Here is a 19,762-nt window from a genome sequence, read left to right as displayed (position 1 = left end):
TTGGTTGAGAGAGATATTCTTGTTTTCAATCTTGATATTTTGTAGGAATTTAATGTTGATTCGTAGACAAGGTTCGTATATGTTCGCTGCTACCAAATGTCATGTAGTTACAGGAGAGGTAAAGAATAGTATGGGAATATTTTTATTTGTCTTGGAAATATTAACAAGTCTCTCACACGGACTAGTATAAGTCCCGGGTAGCTACCTCCCTGTCTCGCTATCTGTCTCTCTCTCTCAAATTGCCAAGCCCTTCTCCCGTCACCTGTCTCCTCTGAGGCCTGTCTCCCTCTCGACCTCTCTGTTCTAAGGCTAATCTCCGTCTGAGCTCTCTTTCCTAAATTCTGGTGTAGCAGGGGTGTGTTACGTGTGTTCCTCGTGGATGGACTAGGTCTTTGTTCACGAGAGGACTGCTGACAGCTAATTGCATCATCTCCTTACTGGCCGCTGTCGTCAGCTTTCCTCAGTGTAAGCATGTTTAGCATTGCTCGATTCTCGCAGACACAACACCTCTCATCATCTGACTCCCTGCTTCTATCTATCTATTTATCTATCTTTCTATTATGATTTGTAAATATAATATGGGGTCCTACCACAAAGGTACATTTCACAAGCTATGTAATGTATGTATCTATAATGACATAGACACGTTACAATCACGCATTACATACGTGCAGCGTCATTAGCACTGAAGGAATCCTGCAATATTGCCGGTCGCAAGATGATACACAGTTTATGTCTGCATTTATTTCTGATATTTTTTTTAATTTCTACTATTTTATCAAATTATTTTATTGAATTTTATCCTCTGTATACGGAAATATATTGACAGAACGTTTGTGTGGGGATGCGGGGGGGAGGGGTATGTGGGATGTGCGTGTGGGAAGGGAGGGGTTTGGTGTGTGTTTGTGTGTAGGGTATGTGTGTGTGTCTGGGGGGGGGGGTGCGTGTGCGGAATGTGTGGGGGGTCTGCGTGGGAGGGACAGGTGTGGAGTGTCTGTGCGGTGGGGGGAGGAGTCAGGTGTGTGTGTGTGTGTGTGTGTGTGTGTGTGGATGGGTGGGGGTGGGTTCTTGTATGGTGTGTGTGTGTGTGTGTGTTGGGCATGTGTGTGGGATGTGAAGTGTGTGTGTGGGAAGGGTGAGTGTGAGGTGTGTGCAAGGGTGGGAGGTGGGGTGTATGTGTGTAGTGTGTGTGTGTGTGTGTGTGTGTGTGTGTGTGTGTGTGTGTGTGTGTGTGTGTGTGTGTGTGTGTGTGTGTGTGAAACAACAACAAAAACAGCAGAACAACAGAATTTATGAAGAATGTCACAGACATCATAAGCTTATCAGAGAATAAACTATTAAGATACTACCAAAAAACAATACTACAATTGAGAACGAAAAAAACTGGGCGAATTATTCATGCTAGTGCAAAACACAAGATTAAACAATGAGGATGGAAGCTCTAAATATTCAAGAATATTAGAAATAATTGAAGATCTTAGGAACTACAAAATCATGAAAAGAAAACATAATGAAGACAGCAAAAAAAAAAAAAAAAAAAAAAACTCAAGAATAAAGTGTAAAATTCAATTTTCAACAAAGGCATGGAAAAATTGGAAATGAAGAAACTTTTCAAGTCTTCATATATCAAAGAGAGCATTCCTACTGGATTCAAAAATAAAGAAGCCCCAATGATCGTATATCAGTACGGTCCAACTATAAGAAGAAGATTATTAAACTACGAAAAGACTATTGAAGAATTAGACGTTAAAGAATGGCCAACGCTAAATCATGAGAGCAAGAGTTACGATTCGGTGTTCATTGATGTTCATCATCAGCATGTAATAACAGGTAACCTTGACATAATACAAAATATCAAACTAGAAAATTACTGAAAAAAGGATTGAATTATCGGGAAGCTAGAGGAATCAATTGGAAACAAGTGAGAGAAAATTTTAACATCGCAGTCAAAAAATGTGTTGCAGAATGGTGTAAACTAGAAGAATTTAATGAGTGTTTTATGACGGAATGGAAAGTAAAAGTCATGCAAAAAGTTGACGAAAAAATCTGCAAACTCAAAAAGTACTATTCTAGATGGAGAATGCCAAAACCAGTACTCAAAGATAAGGAAGCATTGAAGGATCTTGAAGACTTGCACGAGTCGTATGTTTTGGTCCCAGTAGACAAAGCACATAATAATATAGCAACCATCTGTAAAGTATATTACATAAAAAAAAAATTTACAAGAATTGGGCATGATAGATCAACAAGTCTCCGAAACATATACAACAGTTAGTAGTAAAGAGAGTACGATAGTTGAAAAGCAGTCATCATACTCATCTAGTCACGGAATCGAGGTAGATGATAACAAAAAATTACCATACATACACAGTATAGTAAAAATGCATAAAAACCCTGTAAAATTCAGATTCCTAATTTCCTCCAGAGTATGTGCAACAAAATCACTGGCAAAGAAACTATCACACATTTATAAATTGATTTACAAGTAGCACGAAAGATATTGTTATAAACCAAATCTGTATACAGGAATCAACCGTATGTGGATATGTGATAACTCAGAAATGTGCAGAAAGGATATTGCTTCCATCAACCACAAAGGAAATGCAAGAAATGTAGCAACATACAATTTTTCAACGTTATACACGAAGATCAAACACGAAGATATAAAAAAAAAGAAGTTGGAATGGACAGTGCAAAAGGATTGAATAAGAATTTGATCGCAGTGGGGTGAACACAAAGGATACTGGGTAAATAAAAGAAATGGCAAAAATCTGATGTTCTCAGAGGATCAGATAATAGATGTGGCAAATTGCCTGGTAGAAAGCTGTCTTTTTACTTGTGGAAATATGGTTTTCAAACAGTGCATAGGAACAGACCCAGCCCCATTCATGGCAAATCTGTACTTATATAGTTATGAATTCAAGTGGATGGAACGAATGTGAAAAGTTCAATATTCAGTAGCGAAGAAATTTAACAAAACTAGACGATTCATTGATGATCTATTATCCTTAAACAATGATGGAGAAATGAATGCAAGAACAAAACAAATATATCCGGAAGCACTAGTATTAAATTTAAGAAAACACCGACCACTACCAAGCAAGCTATTTGGAAATTAATATAAAAATAGAAAACAAAGTTATATCAACAAAACTCTATGATAAAAGAGATTATTGTAATTTTGAAATTATATCATACCCAAATTTGTCGGGAAACATACCTAGAGTTCCAGCGTGCGGTGTATACATGTCTCAGTTGCTACGGGTCGCTAAGGCAAGTACAAATTTGGAAAACTTTACTGCAAGAATCAAACAGATCACAAGAAAATTCCTCAGTCAGGGATTTTTCAAAACAGAATTACGTAAGACATTAAAGAAAACGTATCACCGTCACTATAACTCCTTCCAACACCTGAAAGGAGATATAAATAGCCTCACAAGAGAAATATTTGATTCTGCTACGGATACAATAGTATCCCAGGGCCGTCGACGGGCAGAGAGTGCTCACGGGATCCCCCCCTGGCTCTGTAGTAGATTAAGACCAACAGCCAAAACCACTTATACCTACCAATTTGGAATCAACTGAATGCTACTCAATCGACCATAACAAGAACAAACTATTCCTCTCAATTACAATGACCAGTTACACTATTCCTCTCAATTACAATGACCAGTTACACCTACCAATTGAGACTCAACTGGTTGCGACTTTATCAACGATGACAACAAACCATTACTACCAAACTGAACTCCACTGGAAATGGCATATTCCTCCTATTTTTTCATATATGTGTGTCTGTGTGTGGAGGAGGATGTGTGTGTGTGTGTGTGTGTGTGTGTGTGTGTGTGTGTGTGTGTGTGTGTGTGTGTGTGTGAGGGGGGGATTGGGTGTGTGTGCAAGGTGTGTGTGTGGGGGTGTTCGTATGTGTGGTATGTGTGGGGGGTGCGTGTGAGGGATGTGGGGTGTGGGGTGTGTGTGGGGGGGGTGTAAGATGTGTGTCTCGGGGATGTGAGGGTGTATGAAGAGTGTGTATGTGGGTGACAGGGAGGTGTGATGGTGTGTGGGGAGTGTGTGTGTGGGTGTGTGAGGTGTGTGTCGGGGTTGCGTGAGGTGTGTAGGTGAAAGGGAGTTGTGGGGTGTGTGTTGGGATGTCGGTCGGTGTGTGTGTGTGTGTGTGTGTGTGTGTGTGTGTGTGTGTGTGTGTGTGTGTGTGTGTGTGTGTGTGTGTGCAGGGTGTGGGGTGTGTTTGTGGGTGAATGTGGTGTGTGTGTGTGGAGGGGGATGCGGTGTGTGTGGGGGGGAGTGGGGATGTGTCTGTGGGGGTGGGGATGTATTTGGGGTGTGTGGAGTGTGTGTGGGGGGTGAGGGGGTTGTAAGTGTGGTGTGTGATTGTATGGTGTGTGTGTGTGTGTGTGTGTGTGTGTGTGTGGAATGTGAGTGGGTAGGGTGTATGTGTGAGGGGTGTATATGTGCACGTGTATGTGGGGTGTGGAGTGCTGTGTGCAAGGGATGTGGTGTGCGTGTGGGGGGGGGTGACATGCTTGTATGTAGGAGGTGTGGGGAGTGTGTGTGGAGAGGTGTGGGGTGTGTGGGGGATGTGGGGGAGTGAGTGTGGGATTGTGTGTGGGAGTTAGGATGGGGTGTGTGTTTGGGGTGGTGTCGTGGTGTGTGTGTGCGTGTGTGTGTGTGTGTGTGTGTGTGTGTGTGTGTGTGTGTGTGTGTGTGTGTGTGTGGGTGTGGGTGTGTGGGGGGTTTGTGTGTGGGGGGTTTGTGTGTGGGGGGGTGAGGTGTGGGGTGTGTGTGGGGGGGAGGTGTGGAGTGTGGTGCGAATGTGTGGGGGGTTGGCGTGAGTGTGTGTGGCGGGGTATGTGTGTACGTACATATGGTGTGTGTGTGTGTGTGTGTGTGTGTGTGTGTGTGTGCAGGTGATGGGGAGTGCGTATGTGTGAGTTCTTCCCTTTCCTAATTTTTCTTACTTAATTGTATCTTGAAGGAATGAGTCAAGTTCGTGCTGTCTCGTCCATTAAAGCACTTTGATCATACATATCCTTGAATTTATGATTTTTTTTTTTTTTTTTTTTTTGCACACACCATTACATTTAGTAGTCCATTCCACTGAGCAATTACCCTATGTAGGAAACTGAATTTCCTTACGTCTTTATCACCTCTCCTTTTATGTAGTTTTTTGCAGTTTCCGCTTGCAGATGCTTCCCCATAGATTATATACTCATGTCTATTTGCTCTTTCCCTGAGATGCATTTAATAGCATAATCATGTCTCCTATTTTCCTTCTCTCCTGTAGTGTTGTTAGATTAAATTGTTTCTAGTCTTTCTTCGTAACTTAGATCCCTTAAGCCTGGTACCCATCTTGTAGCGGCCCTTTCTACTTTTTCAGTCTTATCTATGTGTTTTTTGAGATGAGGATTCCAAACTACTGATGCATACTCCAGGGTTGGTCTGATGAACGATGTTATATATCTCAGCATGTCTTCATTTATATATGTGAATGCTAATCTCATATTAGCAAGCATTGTATATATGTTCCGTACCTTCTCACTGATGTGGTCAGCCGGAGATAGTCTGTTGCTGATAATAACTACTAGGTCCTTCTCCGTTTCTGATATGTGTAGGGCTGAACTTCCTAACTTATAATCCCAGTCTGGTCTTTTCCCACTTTTACCAAACTTAATTACATGAAACTTGTCCACATTGCATTCCATTGCCATTTATTACTCCATTCATGAAGTTTATTTAATTCTTCTTGTAGCTCTCTGCAAGAGTCTATGTTAGTAATTTTCCTTTGTATTTTTGCATCATCAGCAAACGTATTTAGATAGCTGCCATTTCCAGTGTTACTCTCTGTGTCATTTGTATGTACTAAAAACATAATTTGTGCCAGCACTGAGCCCTGTAGGACTCCGCTAGTCACTTATCCCTTAGTACTGTTCTCATTTTCCTATTTCTAAGAGAATCTTGTATACAACTCTACAGGTTGCCTTAGATTCCACCTTGATGGTACAGTTTCCATAAAAGTCTTTGGTGTAATATTCAATCAAAAGCTTTCTTGAAATCAAGAAAGATAATGTCCACCCAGCCTTCTCTCTCTCTAATGTTTCTGTAACTCCATCATAGTAGCTTAATAGATTAGAAACACATGATTTTTCATTTCTAAAACCAAACTTCCTTTCTATTATCATACTGTGTTCTTCTTGATGGTTTACCTAAACTTTTCTTATCAGCTTACAACACTGGTCTGTGGTACTGGTCGGTAGTTGAGTGGATTCCGTCTATTCCCTGTCTTGAATAGAGGAACAATGTTTTCTTTCTTCAAAATATCAGGGAGTTTACCATGACCCAAGAATTCCTTGACTATTAAATATAGGGTATACCTAACTCTTTTGCACATTCATGTAGCACCCAACCTGAAATTTCGTCAGGACCATTGCATTTCCTTTGTCTAATTTACTTAACTCTTCCTCTACTTCTTTTTCTGATATCTGTATATCTGGGAATACGTGTAGGATTGCGTATCCCATATCATCTCTCTCAAAATTATTTTCTTCTGTAAAAACTGAATATATTTATTTAGTGCTTTCCAAATATCTTTTTCTTTTGTATAGATGATCCCACCGACTGTAACGGACTGTGTTTTATCTTCAACTTTGGTTTTGCTTCGGATGTAGCTGTGAAATAGCTTAAGTTTTCCACTGCTTTTATTATAATGTCTTCGTCAATTGTGTCTTCTGTATCTACAGTATTCAACAGCAAGTTCCTTATTTATTTTAATTTTTTACAGTCTGTATTAAACCATTTCTTTATTTTCATTTTTTTTTTTTTGTGCTGAGGGATGAAATTTTGGATTCCTACTTCATAAAATTCACAGAATTTTCTATTTATAACGTTTAAATCTTGTCCTGTAAGCTCCTTTTCCCAATCTATTTCTAAGAAGTACTCCTTTAGGTCATGGTAGTTGCCTTTTCATAGTTTAAACTCTTTTTGTAACTCTCATTGCTGTTAACAATGTTATATGCAGTCCTGAATTTCCAATTTAATACCGCATGGTCACTTTTGCTGAATGGATGGTGATACATTATATTGTCAATATCATTTTCTTGCCTAGTAAATATAAGATCTAGTACTAATGGATCATTAAGTCCTCTTTTTCTGATGTTTTTCTTCGCATGTTGTGTTAGAAAAAACTCCTGCACAAGATCCAGGAGCTTTTGATCCCAACAGCATTCGTGACTTCTTACATCTAGAGAATTCCACTTTATATTTTTACTGAAATTTCCGGTTAATATAATTCTTTCAGATTTCTCTTCCATTCTTTGTAGTAATGCTTTTAAACTCTGAATTGTACTCGCTGTCATGTCTTCATATTCGCCTCTTTCTCAGGTGTTTGTTTTGGGTGGCATGTATAAATTAGTCACAGTTACTTTCCCATCAGATGTGTTGATCTCTACTGCAATCAGTTCTACTTGTGAGGGTATATCTAGTTTTATTTCTTTGATATGTAGATTTTTCTTGGCTAATATTGTAATTCTTCCTCCTTGTTATAAATTCCTATATTTTCTCCATATATCGTATTCCTCTATGTTTAGGGTATAGTGTTAATTTTGTTTCAGTAAGGCAAATAATGTGTGGTTCCATTTCTTCGGTATAGTCTTTCATCTCCAATAATTTAGATACCATTCTATCTACATTTGAGTACATCAACTTAATCATCTTGTTTACATACTTGCTATAGCTTGAGTCTACTACCTTCCTTCTTTTTATTCCCAGCTGGTTATGTATATACCACTTTCGTACCTGCAATCCAATCACTTTGTACAAAAAAAGTTACTCTTCTCTTCCTTTGATCTTTCCTCATTCTTTGTTTTTGTTTCCTCCCTCATCTCCTATAGTGTTCCCAATTCCTCTCGAGTTAGGCATCTTTTTATCCATACTTTTTAAAATTCCTTTTCTTAATGAGTTTGTCGGCATTTTTTAATATTTCCTCTACAGTGTTTGCACTCTGGAAGGTTACTTTCAGAAACCTTGACTTACTTCTTTCGTATTTCTCTAGCCTTTTATGTTCTTCTATATCTTTATCACACATATCCTCTGATACTTGCGTCAATAACTTTGTTATATTTTCCATCTCCTTTTTGTCCCTTGAGATTTTTTTTTCTCACCTAAGCCACTGATTACTATAGAAATGTCAATCTCTACACTTCCCTGACTAATTTTGGGTTGTTTTTAATAATCTTTTTTTTTTTACATCCTTTCTTACGTTTTTTTTTTCTTTTACCTTTGTATCTAATTCATTCTTTACTTTCACCATATCAGCATACGTAGTTTGTACCTCATCTTTGCAGTTTCTCACCATTTCATTTACCTGTGTTACCTTCTCTTCAGTACTAATACTTTCGTCTATCAGTCTGCTTCCTTGCCTGATTATCTCCGTATCATTCCTGAAATCATACATAATTCTCTCATGGTTGACAACTGTACATTCCACTTCACTAGTCTTCGTTCTCAATGAATTTACCTCAGCTGATAGTTCCTCTACTGTTGTGGCTTTTCTGTTTATTTCCTTTATTAATTCTTCATTAATTCCTTCTGTCTTGCCTAGCTCATTCTTTATTTTGTCGATATCCATTTCAAAAGATGGTTCTAGTCTATTTACTTTTTCAACTAACGTATCGTTAGTGTCCTTTTCAGCCAGTACTGGGCAGAAATCTTCGTCCTGTTTTTTACCTTTGTCTCTTCTCTTAGCACCTTCTAAAGGCATCTTTCTAAAATATGAAGCCATCTTAAAGAAAAGATAATCTCTGCTTAGAGTTGTTGCATCACTCTGCCCTCTGCTCGCCTTGGAGTTGTCTTCCTACTGCAAGGAAACTCAGCACATTCCTGGACACCGATTTATCGATGTTTACTTACTTTAGGCTGCACATTTTTGCTACTATTTATTTTACTATGTTGGATCATCACTTAAATTAGCCTAAACGAGCTTGACCCATAAACTGATACAACTTAAGTATCCCCAGTGTGTGTGTGTGTGTGTGTGTGTGTGTGTGTGTGTGTGTGTGTGTGTGTGTGTGTGTGTGTGTGTGTGTGTGTGTGTCGGGGGGTGTATGTGTGTGTGGGGGGGGGAATGTCTGGTTTGTGGTTGCGGGGTATGGGGTATGTACCCGTGCGTGCGTGAGTGCGCGCTCACACGCATACATGTGTGTGTTGATTCTTTTAGGTAGTCTTTTCTATGTATGTTTCTTATTGATTTATTTTCACTCATTTTAACTTTAGTTTTCCTTTCTCTTTTACATTAACAGTTGTTTCTTTAATTTTTAATTGCTTAGATTTTAAGGCCTTTTTTTTTGTGTGTGTACGTTCTCTTTTTTTTTTTTTTTTTTTTTTTACTGTATTTTTTAGGCTAATGTTTCATGTAATATCAACGGGAAATTCTCTAATGTAGAAAAAAAAAATTTTCCAGTCTCATATTTTAGCAGTTTTCCGTCCATATTCATTACTATCATTATTAGCATTAGTATCAGTGTTAGTATTATTTATCATTCATTTATTCATCATCTAATCCTGTGTTGCCTCCTGAGAAGCATAGGAGCCCGGGGCTAGGCAATTTGGTCTTGACCTTTAAGATGACAGTGACCAGTCTCACTCATCCGTGGGTGGCATTACATGAGCAATAAACCCCAACCATCCTTTGGATATAAACCTACACAGGATCAATCCGATTGGAGCGCCTTAATTACCCATTAAACCACCAGGCGCCATAATTTGGTTATATGGTTACCACCCAGCATAGTACAGTAAATGGTTTCCTGGTGTACAGGAAGTTTCCTGGTGTACAGGCTTGTCACTCAGTGTAGTCACCCGTAGGCAGAAGGATGAGGAAAGAATGAAGGAAAGAAAGACAGAAGAGGGAGTGTAAAGCCACCCGTAGTTAGAAGGAAGAGGAAAGCATGAAAGAAAGAGAGACAGAAGAAGGCAGGAAGGAAGAGAGGAAAGGGCAGAAACCCGAGAGCAACACTACATCGAGTGAGTGGATGGTGAGCGCCTCCACCTACCACCAATTATTATTATTATTATTATTATATGACATGTATTTTACGTAATGATTATCTTACTTAACATTTCTAGTTTTAATAGAGGGTGAGCAACAGCTATAAGGAACATACTGACTGTAGGATGGTTTCTTGCTCTCCTTGCGTACTGGATCTTTACTCTAAAGAGGAAGCACAGTATTAATCAATATAATACGAATTTTATTTTTTTCCAGTGTAACTGTATAATCGTTGTCTATAGTCATTATATATTGTATTGCCAATATGTAAGGAACATTGAGGGCTGATAGACTGATTGCCTCTGCCCGCTATCCAGCGACGGTGTCTGTCATGCAGGTAACATCTCAGCTTGCTGTTAAACAATAGTGCATCAAAGGCAAAGTTCAATACAGCGTTTTATGTAGCTTTTACTTAATACACACATGCACGTATGCCTCTATACTGCTTTCTTATGATGGTGGTGGTAAGAAGGTCATAAAACCTGACAATGGAATTTTATAAGTCCAAGTCTTCTCCTGGAATACAGTCTTCAATATTGTACGTTGCATCCCTCAGGCTGGAAGGATCAGACTCACTGGCGGCGTGCTGATGGTGGTGGGAGGGGCCGCAATGCTCCTAGAAACGGCCCTCACCTCCTGCCAGACCAGTCGACGCGGGTGGCAGTGATAGCTGGACAGTTGGCAACACTACCCTGCCGTGTTGCTAACCCCAAGGGAAGAGCGGTGAGTGTTGGCATATTGGCCTGTGTTGGGCTGTGTTGTGATGTATTAATGAAATGTGATGTGTTGTGTTTCTGAGTTGGGTTGGACTGTATTTTTTTTGGGGGGTTGGATTGGTTTGTGTTCGGATGGGTTGTGCTGGAGTGGGTTTGGTTTGGAAGCAATGTGATGTGTTGTGTAGTGCCAGAATGTGCTGGGTGAACTGGATTGGACTGAATTGTGTTAAGTGAGTTGTGTTGGCTTTTGTTAGACTGGGTTGGATTGGTATTGTTATATTGTGTTGGATTTGAATGGGTTCTGTTGGGTTGGGTTGTTTAGCTTTGTTGGGATGGGCTGGACTGAATTAAGTTTTGTTGAGTTGGGTTGGGTTGGGTTGAGTTGGGACGGGTTAGGTTGGGTTGAGTTGGGTTGGGTTGAGTTGGGTTGGGCTGGGTTGAGTTGGGTTGGGTTGGGTTGAGATGAGTTGGACTGAGTTGAGTTGGGTTGAGTTGGATTGAGTTGAGTTGGGTTGAGTTGGATTGAGTTGAGTTGGATTGAGTTGAGTTGGGTTGAGTTGAGTTGGGTTGGGTTGAGTTGGGTTGGGTTGGATTGGGTTCGGTTGAGATGGGTTGGACTGGACTGGATTGGATTGGAATGGTTGTGTTGAGCTGAATTAGGTTGTACTGAGTGGGCTGTTTTAATCTGGGTTGTGTTGTGTTGCATATGACTGGGTTGTGTTGTGCTGTGTTAGATTAGATTTTTTTTTTTATAACAGAACAGTGGAAGGAAAAAAATGAATAAAAAAATAATACATACACCAGATTACTGGTGTCTTCCATTCATTAAAAATCTGTAACAGTTAGACTTGAACAGCTGTAGGTTGAAGTTTGGAGGGAAACAGCTCTGGGGAAGCGAGTTCCGAAAAGATGCAGTTCTGGGAATAAAAGATTTCTGATAGATGGAAGTTCTTCAATATGGCAGTGTGACTTCCAGTCCTGAGCTCTACCAAATGCCCGTGTAGCACAAGGGAAGGCATGGACAGGTGGCACAATGGATGCAACTTCGTCTGAGCATTGGCCATAAAAATATCTGTAAAGTAATACAAGGGAGGCAACATTCCTTCTTACCTTTGGGGGAGGTGGTTTATTTATAATAGCAGGGTTATTAATAATTCTAACAGTTTTGTTCTGAATTTTATCAAATTGTTATAATGCAATCCCTCCACATCCATTCCACAAGGATGAGCAATATTCCAGCTGAAAGTGCACATGACTCTTTTAAAAAATAGCTAACTGCACGTCAGTGAAGAAGCTACGAACTCTACAATAATCCGATTTTTTTTCTAAAGGGGTTTTAGCAAGTGATCTGGCATGAAAGGTCCAGGTAAGGACATTGTTAAGTGAAACATCTAAAATTTCAATACTTTTGGAGATAGGAATATTAGCAGTATTGAAGATAATACCAGAATCTAGCAATATCTGTCTTTCAGTAAACTGTGCATATCTGGATTTACTATCATTAACTGAGACAAGGTTACTTTGTCCCCATTCAGTGATCCTAGATAAATCTTGATTTATGGTGATGGCTGTACGGAGTTGTGAGTTAGAGATATTAAGCTCTGTGAATGGGTGTTTAAGTGTGAATGAACTGTGGAGTGTTGAGTCATCTGCATATGAATGGATGGGATTATGGGTGACATATAAGAGATCATAAATATGAATTAGGAATAGGGTTGGGGCCAGACCTCATCCTTGTGGCATGCCGGCGTTAACTGAGTGGAAATTGAAAAAAAAAAAATCTACTTTTACTCTTATCTTACTGTCGTTGAGATAGGAGAAAATCAGAGGAACAAAAGACGTTAGTTGGGTTAGTCTGTGTGGTGTTGCGATGTTGGTGTACCAGTAGTGATGTGCCATTCGTTGTGTAAAAACGCATAAAAAAGTGCCTGTGGGAACCACGTAATTCCAGCCATGGCAATTGAAGGAGAGTCGACCAATAATCAAGAAAGGAAACTAATGTATGATTCAGCGTTATTCTTTTATCCCTTCTAATACTAAATGGTTCCAAAAGCAAAATAAATTATCTGGCGTAAGACAGAATAAACTATCTAGAAGAGACCAGTGCCATTTGATATTTTTATTTCGAAGGTCGGAACTCACGAGGAAAGTGCTCCTAGCAAAATTAAGTTGTTATCCGTCATGGTTATATTTATGGGCAAGAGGTGGCCTAGTATTCCACTTCACACTTAGGGCATGTTCGTCACTTTCCTCCCTAACTATTATTTCAAAAAATCAGATATATAAGACCAGAGAAACATACCAGGCGAGGACTTTGATGATGGTTGCAGAGAGAGCGGACGTCTGCTGAACTCTCCTCCAGATTCTAGGGCTGCCCCACCGGAAATAGTTTTTTTTTGCATTTTTCCCTAGTAAAGTTAGGTTAGCTAGTTCTCATATTCCTCCTTACCCACGCTAGAGATATAGTAGATGTCTGTATCTGTTTCCTGAGACTGCCTTTGCTTACTCGCCTCTGGAGTGTACCCCTCACTGATCGCTCTGGGGTGTGAGACATACACAGGTGCATCCTCCCGAGAGTGGTTTGAGAGGGTAATTTCAGCCTAGGTGCGTTTTCCCCGGGTACTCTGTCCCTTGCTCATTCTTCTCTTTCTTCCCACTTCCCCCTCACGGGGGAAATGGTAACTATGGCGGACACCCCTGCTGCCTCCTCTTCCTTCAGGGGGGGGAGGTAGTCCTGACCGACCCCTGACTGATCAACAGACGGACTGTCCCCCGACTGAACGGCCCCAGACATGATCTCTGGAGATCAATGTAAAATGCATCATTTGTTTTGATCCATGCGGTTGGTTCTACTCCCCTGCCCAGCCTCAATCCCTTCATCATCAAGAAGGTGATTGGTGGGTGTGCAGGTGAGTAGAACAAGTGAAAAATCTTGCAAGTGGAGATCTCTTGGTAAAGATGATAAATTCTGCCCAGGTAATGGATTTGCTGAAACTGAGCAAGTTCCACTGTTATGATGTCCAGACAATGATCCCCCATTCCATGAATTCCTGCAAGGGTGTTATCACCTGCAGGGATCTTGTGCTTATGGAGGAGGAAGAAATTGTACAGGAACTTGCTCAGCAAGATGTAATAGAGGCGAGGTGTATTACTAGATTCTCGGAAGGCAGGAGGACGGAGACCGCAACCGTTATCTTGACTTTTGGTAAAGTATCTCTTCCAGCTAATGTGAAAGTTGGATACGAAATTGTCAGTGTCAGACCATACATCCCAAATCCCCTTCATTGTGCAAAATGTCAGATCTATGGACATCATGAAAAGACTTGTCGATCATCTAACGTAGTATGTAGCCAGTGCGCGGCTGTAGGACATTCTGCTGACCACCTTACATCTGAGACTGACTGTTGCTTTCACTGCTGGGGTGCTCACCCCACTACCTCTCGGGTTTGTCTCAAGTGGAAGGAGGAGAAAGAGGTCTGCACAGTGAAAGCAACGGAGGTTATATCCTTTTACGATGCTAGGAAGAAAGTGAAGGAGTTGCATGCAACTCCCAAACCTAATATCTCCTGTGGATCGGCGGTTGTGTCCCGTCCTGTGATGTGCACCGTGGAGACACAGACTGACCTTATATTCGCTCCCCATGCCCCACGCCCTACCTCTCAGTCCAAGCCTTCTGTACGTTCCAACCCTTTTACAGACATTCCTGTTGCTCCTTCATACTCTCAGGCTGCCGCTGCTCCTTCACAGTCAGTGCCGCAAAAACAGAAGTCTGACAAGCCTGGCAAGATTAATTTGACCACCCTCACCAAACAGTCATGTCCTCATGTCCTTCCCGTTCCTGGTCCAGTGAGGGAGAGAAAGAATAGCTCTTCCTCCTTGGAGTCTGGGAGCCTTGTTATTGACGAAAATATGGAAGTCTTCATGAGCAAGCACCGGGAAAGGTCCCCCGGTAGCCATTTGCTTGGTCACAGGGAGCATAAAAAAAACAAGCATACTGGCCACCCTCGTAAATTTTAAACCGCCGCATTCACTGTATTAATGGAATTGTAGAGGCGATGGGAATAAGTTACAAAATATAGCAATCTTGCTTTCAATACACAGGCCAGACGTTATTTTTTTTACAAGAGACGCACCTGGAGGATCATCCTGATCCTCCACAGTTAAAACACTACCATTCATATAGAAGATATGAAGGTCACGGAGTTGCCATATACACACACAAATCACATCCACAAACGGAAGTGATTCTAAATTCTACTCTGGAAGCTGTCACGTGCAGAGTAAAATTTAACAACACGTATCTGTCTATTTGCTCTCAGTACTGTCCTCCACATGGCCTCATTGATAGTGATGCTTTAAATTCACTATTTGAACATCTTCCTGGAAATAAGTTAGTGTTGGGCGACTTTAACGCCCATCACTATCAATGGGGTAGCTTGAGGATCGATGGTCGTGGGGAACAAATAGCCGACCTAATATTACAGTCCAACCTCTGTCTTCTGAATGATGGTAGAGCGACTCGTGTAGATGATCATACTGGTAACTTATCGGCCATTGACTTATCTTTGGCCTCCCCTGGTATACATCAAGATTTTTCTTGGGACCCTTATGACGACTCCTTGGGAAGTGATCATTTACCCATCTGTCTTTCTTATACACATGACATCATTTCGGACCCTCCACCTCCAAAATTTAACTATAAGAAAGCAGATTGGGGATCCTTCTCAAGGATCGCAAATTTAGATATATCTGGGGAGACCATGGATGTTAAGGTCGAAAATTTAACCAAATCCATATTATATGCAGCTGAGGCTGCTATTCCCAAGACTTCTACAGTTCATGCAAAGCATAGAGCACATTGGTGGACGCCGGATTGCCGACAAGCATTAAGGAAACGCAATAGGAGATACAGGATTTTTGATAATCAGCCCACTGAGGAAAATTTTATTGCATACAAACAGGCACGGGCTGAGGCAAGGAGAATAATAAGAAGGGCCAAACGTGACTCCTGGTGGTCCTTTGTGTCCACAGTGACTCATACTACACCATTAAGTAAAGTCTGGTCCACCAAAAGAATATTAAATAATAAAGGCCCATACTTCCCTGTCACCACCGTGCAGGTGAACAACACCATCTATGACGAGCCCGTGGACGTTGCTAACATCCTCGCCAGGAGTTTTTCTCATGTAAGTAGCTCAGCCAATTATGATCCCGTTTTCAACATCATAAATGCATGGCTGAGCTACAGATCAAAGACTTTGCCACATAAGACGTAGACTTCCTGTACAACTAAGAGTTTACGCTAAATGAACTGCTCCTTGCCCTTAAATCCTGTAAGGACACCAGCCCTGGACCAGACACAATCACGTACATCCAGCATCTTAATCAGGACAACCTGATTAAGATGTTAGCATTGTACAATGAGATTTGGGCGTCTCAAACGTTCCCAAACTCATGGCACTTTGCGCACGTCATACCGATACCCAAAGAGGCTGGTCATCTTATGAATCCCACTTCATTTCGTCCTATTGTGTTGACTTCTTGTCTATGTAAGGTCATGGAACGAATGGTAAACAATAGGCTTCTTTTTGTTTTAGAGTCGAAGAATTTGTTAAATGATCAACAATGTGGCTTCCGTAAATACAGAAATTCACTAGATCATTTAATGAATTTGGAGCACTGTATTTCAGAGGCATTTGCCAATAAAGAATTCATGATAGGGGTGTTCTTGGACATCCATAAGGCCTATGACATGACATGGCGACACGGTATACTAATGAAGCTATATGTTTGTGGTTTAAGAAGAAATTTGCCTATTTCTATTTCAAGTTTCTTAATGGACAGGACTTTCTCTGTCAAATTGCCCCATAACGTAACATCGGATATATTTATCCAGGATAACAGGGTGCCACAAAGAAGTGTGCTTAGTCCCACCTTATTTAACATTATGATCAAGGATATTCTGTCATCAGCTCCCATCCCGAGGAATCTTAAATACTCGTTCTATGCTGACGATTGTGCAATATGGCACTCTTCCCGTAATGCATAATTTTCGGCTGGGTGGATTCAAGCAGCCCTTGACTCCGTCCACCAATGGGCCTTGCAGTGGGGATTTAAGTTTTCCGTCCCTAAATGTGCCGCTGTAGTTTTTATAACTCATAACGTACCTAATTTGTGCTTAACTTTGGATAATCAGGCAGTACCTTTTTAAAATTCTGTAAAGATTTTGGATTTTAATCGTCGTTTGAACTTCAAAATTCATGTTAATAATTTGCTTGCTCACTGTGATAAACCGTTAAATGTCCTCAAGCACCTAGCGGGTACCACATGGGGTGCCGACAGAAAATCTTTATTAATGGTGTATAAGTCCCTTATTCGATCGATGCTAGACTATGGCGCACAGGTGCATGGCTTGGCATCCGATGCCGCGCTGAAAGGATTGGATGTGTTGCAGAATAAATGTTTGCGAATGTATCTTGGAGCCGTCCGGGGTACCCGTGTAGCTCGTATGGAAGTGGTGGCGAATGTGCCTCCCCTCCGTGTTCGCCGTGACCACCTGGCTTTGTCCATTGGACGACGAACACTTAGGAAAAGTAATATCGGTAATGTGGCCTGTACCCCCCTGCGTCAATACCACCACCTTATGCGGGAGGTGCGTCGGTCACTTGCCGTTTGCCTCCACTTAGTGACTCAGGAGCTTGATGTGGACCTCAGTGACTGTAACAAGTTGCTGATTAAAAATATAGCGCCTTGGGAGCCACCTGGCTTTACTGTTGATGTAACATGGCTCCCAGCACCTAAGACCAAGGCGCCGGGGGCTGAGGTTCACCAATTGTTTCGTAATATCATCATTCTTCACTTGGGTTCCCACCACTTGTACGCCTTCGGCTGCAAGTCGAGTGAATGTGTGGGTGCAAGTGTGTGGTCGACTGAATGTGCCCTCAGGTATTGGTTGCCGACTCATACATCTGTGTTTACCTCTGAACTTTTTGCTATTGACCAAGCCATAGACTATACTCTCAATTCTAGGCATGACTCATTTGTCATATTTTCGGATTCAAAATCAGCCCTTCAGGCAATTGCATCTTGTACTACGGACTCTCACGAGATCCAGGGCCGCATTGTTAATAAGTTGCATTCATGCAACAAGTCATTCACGCTGATCTGAGTGCCTGGTCATTGTCGTATCTACGGCAATGAGCAGGCTGACTTACTTGCAAAGTCGGCTGTAGAGCTCGAGGAGACTTGGGACGTTCCTTGTGATCTACAGTCGAGTCTCTCTCTCGGAAAGAAATCAATAAATCTTCTGTGGCAAGGTCAGTGGATCAGACTAAATATTCGAACGTGTAAGTCGTGACTGGGCGACTGGGACACTGCCAACCGTCCCAGTCGCCTGGAAGAAAAAGTGTTGGCTCGATTACAGCTTAATGCCACCATGTTAACGCACATGAAACATTATATGGAAAGACGATTCCCACCGCACTGTGACATCTGTGATACGGTGTTATCTATCAGTCATATCATCCTGCACTGTAGGCGATTTATTCATGAACGCGCTTCATTTATAATTTACTGCAGCGCAGCAGACGTCCCCTTCACCCTTTCCACCATCCTGGGTGATGGGGACATTGTTATGACTGATAAATTGATGGCTTTCTTGAGTGAGACCAGACTGATCAGAGTGATGTGACTTTTTTACTATATGGTTTTGGTTTTTATCGATTGTAGATATGCATAAATTGTACTATTAATTAGGGTTGACAGTTGACATATTTGAAATAGTTCCTCCTCCCACTGATCTATTTCTAATATTGATGTCCCCTACATTAAACACCGTTCCTCGACTGACAGTCACCAGCTGATGAGTGCAAGTGTGCAATATAGAAAGGTATTGGGCACTTGCAGTCGATGGTGGTCTGCTGGGAGAGGTTCTTCCCTTTTTGTACGTATTATGTAAATCCATTATATCATCTTGATTAAGTTGTCCTAATTAGGGCCGACAGCTGACGTATAGTGAATTGTTCCTGACTCGTCTAGTTCCCTTCCATATATTGATGTCCCCTATATTAGGTTGTGCCTCGACTAACAGTCAGCAGGTGATGAGTGCAGGTATGTAATGTAGAAAGGCATTACATGTCCGCAGTCGATGGTGTTCTGTTAGTCGAGGTACTGTATGTTTACCATTAGTGTAGGTGTAGCTATTTGTCTCTGTAGGATTTAGTATAGGTTAGCGATTTGTCTGTTAGGTGATTAGTTTTAGGCTCTTTAGATTAGGTTTTTCTTTATAAGGTCTAAAAAATATAAAACCAAGAAAAAATAAAAAAATACAAAATACGAAAAAATGAAATAAAAATTATTATACATATATATATATATATATATATATATATATATATATATATATATATATATATATATATATATATATATATATATATACGTGTGCATGAAAGTGTGTCTGTATATATGCATGGAAGTGTGTGTGTGTATGTATGTATATATATGTTTGTATATATATCTATATATGATTATATGTCTATCTATCTATATACCTAGGCTGCTTCCCCCAAGGAAAGGGAGGTAGCCGAGACAGGACGACACACTCCCCATTTACTCGTCCATTCAAACACATTCATTCGCATCTTAGCCCCAAGGGAAGAACGGACAGATCCTCATCGCACCACACCGCACAAGGGTCAACTGCGCAATGCAATCAGTAACATCTGCAGCAGGGCCTGACAGCAGAGCTGGTTTACCCCTGCCACATCATAACAGACCCATCCCCTTACCCGCACCTGACCTGACTAGCTGATCAGACCAAATACGGGAGAATATCCCCTCAGGGCTGCGTCATCACTTATTCATTCACAATTTCTCTCCATTTATTTCTGTCACGCACAGCCACTCTTCCTTGCTCAACAGACATCTCTCTCGCATCCAGTACTCTCTTCACACTGTCCATCCATCCTATTCGTGGTCTTCCTGT

The 19,762-nt window shown here is 41.0% G+C and overlaps 1 protein-coding gene across 1 annotated transcript in view; it reads left to right on the top strand.

The window, feature by feature from the left end:
* Nucleotides 1–1,583: 1,583 nt before the first annotated feature.
* Nucleotides 1,584–19,762, top strand: part of LOC145414405 (uncharacterized) — a 178,713-nt gene continuing 160,534 nt past the window's right edge. Inside the window, exons 1-2 of the mRNA XM_080283941.1 lie at nt 1,584–1,830; nt 10,617–10,783. Of these exons, the coding sequence (XP_080140067.1) occupies nt 1,584–1,830; nt 10,617–10,783 (414 nt within the window). The remainder of the gene's footprint in view (nt 1,831–10,616; nt 10,784–19,762) is intronic.

This window comes from Coenobita brevimanus, chromosome 99 (assembly GCF_032717465.1).
Source record: "Coenobita brevimanus isolate Jiangsu-jjx chromosome 99, ASM3271746v2, whole genome shotgun sequence".
Taxonomy (NCBI): Eukaryota; Metazoa; Arthropoda; class Malacostraca; order Decapoda; family Coenobitidae; genus Coenobita; species Coenobita brevimanus.
This window is presented reverse-complemented; position numbering and strand designations above follow the sequence as displayed.